The sequence below is a fragment of the Pteropus vampyrus genome, unplaced genomic scaffold (genome assembly GCF_000151845.1).
Source record: "Pteropus vampyrus isolate Shadow unplaced genomic scaffold, Pvam_2.0 Scaffold246, whole genome shotgun sequence".
Classification (NCBI taxonomy): Eukaryota; Metazoa; Chordata; class Mammalia; order Chiroptera; family Pteropodidae; genus Pteropus; species Pteropus vampyrus.
In genome coordinates this window covers 586,473-587,758 of record NW_011889027.1, presented here as the reverse complement: position 1 = coordinate 587,758, position 1,286 = coordinate 586,473, and the positions used below count along the sequence as shown (strand labels likewise).

The 1,286-nt window shown below is 54.2% G+C and overlaps 1 protein-coding gene across 3 annotated transcripts in view; it reads right to left on the bottom strand.

Annotated features, from left to right (window-relative positions):
- Positions 1 to 1,286, bottom strand: part of EIPR1 (EARP complex and GARP complex interacting protein 1) — a 102,417-nt gene that overhangs the window by 79,916 nt on the left and 21,215 nt on the right. For 2 of the 3 annotated variants that reach the window (XM_011374423.2, XM_011374422.2), the window contains exon 3: positions 957 to 1,089. The exons of the other annotated variant lie outside the window; for it this stretch is intronic. In XM_011374423.2, the coding sequence (XP_011372725.1) occupies positions 957 to 1,089 (133 nt within the window). The remainder of the gene's footprint in view (positions 1 to 956; positions 1,090 to 1,286) is intronic. 3 annotated transcript variants of the gene reach the window in all.

The following is a 1,286-nucleotide window of genomic DNA, read 5'->3' as shown; positions in this document are numbered from 1 at the left end:
CAATCCACGGGGCAACACGATGAAAAGCCAGGAACGAGAGAGAAAGGACGCGGGGCGGAAAGGCCTTTCAGAAAATAATTTTTTGCCCTGAAAAAGAATTATTTTATTTTATTTTTTTAAAGGTAGATGTGAAGATAAAGTAGAAAGAGACGTATGCAAAATCGTACGAAAGCAGACAGTCTCCTCATAGAATTCTGGAAGCGAGGCATCCTGGTAACTAACCTGAACAGAAGGAAGACAACGCCTATGCAGTGACGTTCTGAAGCTCAGGTATGAGAGGAACGATGACACAGAATGCGTTACCTGTGTCTAAAGAATGTGTTACATGCGGGACAACTGAAAGACACATTCTAGAAACTACGTGGCAAAAAAGCAAAGCTTTATTGTGGCTTCCAGAACAGAAAAAGACAGAAGGTGAGTTTTCTCCCCCAAAGCCAGAATTTGAACATTAGTTATTGACAGTTACAGAGAAGAGAGAGTTAAAGAAGACACGTGGCTAGCTTAGTGTCACGGACGTGCAGACCGACACAAACGTAGCAGGTCCCAGAGACTGGCGGGCGAGGCAGTGGGCTGAGAGCGCGTTAAGGAACACGGACGCACAACCAGTGTGCGTGGAGAAATTCTCAGGGGGCTGAAGCGTCGTGGGCTCTCCTGATCACACACACGCGGGCAGCGAGAGAGGCGCCCGGCCGCCCTCCTGAGCGCTGAGCTAACGGACGGGGAGGACGCCTGCGCCCGCCACGTAGAGCCCCGGCTCTCGCCATCCCTGCCCCGAGGGGTGGGGCCTCCTGGGACAGACCCGGGATGGCAGCGACGGCCGCGACCTCCCCCACGGTGGCACAGCTGCCCCCGGCACCCTCACTGACGGGCCGGTCTCGTCACTCACGTGCCGAGGCACCTCAAGCCCCGTCTCACGCCGACCCCCGGGGGTGCACTGAACGGCTGACAGCACTTACTGTGATTGTAGCAGGTGGCCAGCACGGCTCTGTCCGCGGGGCTGGCACTAATGTGCCAGATTTCACCCACTTGGTGGAGGAGGACGTTCTTATTGATAATGTTGTTTTCATCATCGAAGTCTATGATGTGGATCTACGAACAACAGAGAGGACATCAGGGCGTCACTTAACGAAACAGAGACAAGAACCACCACACGCATCTCCACCACCTTCACGAGTCACTCGTGTTGCTCTAAGAGCACGCGCCTCTGCACGTCCATCTGGCTGTGCTCCTCTCAAGAGGCAAGCATGAAGTCCCTGGAGAGTGTGTCACGACGGCAACTCCACGAC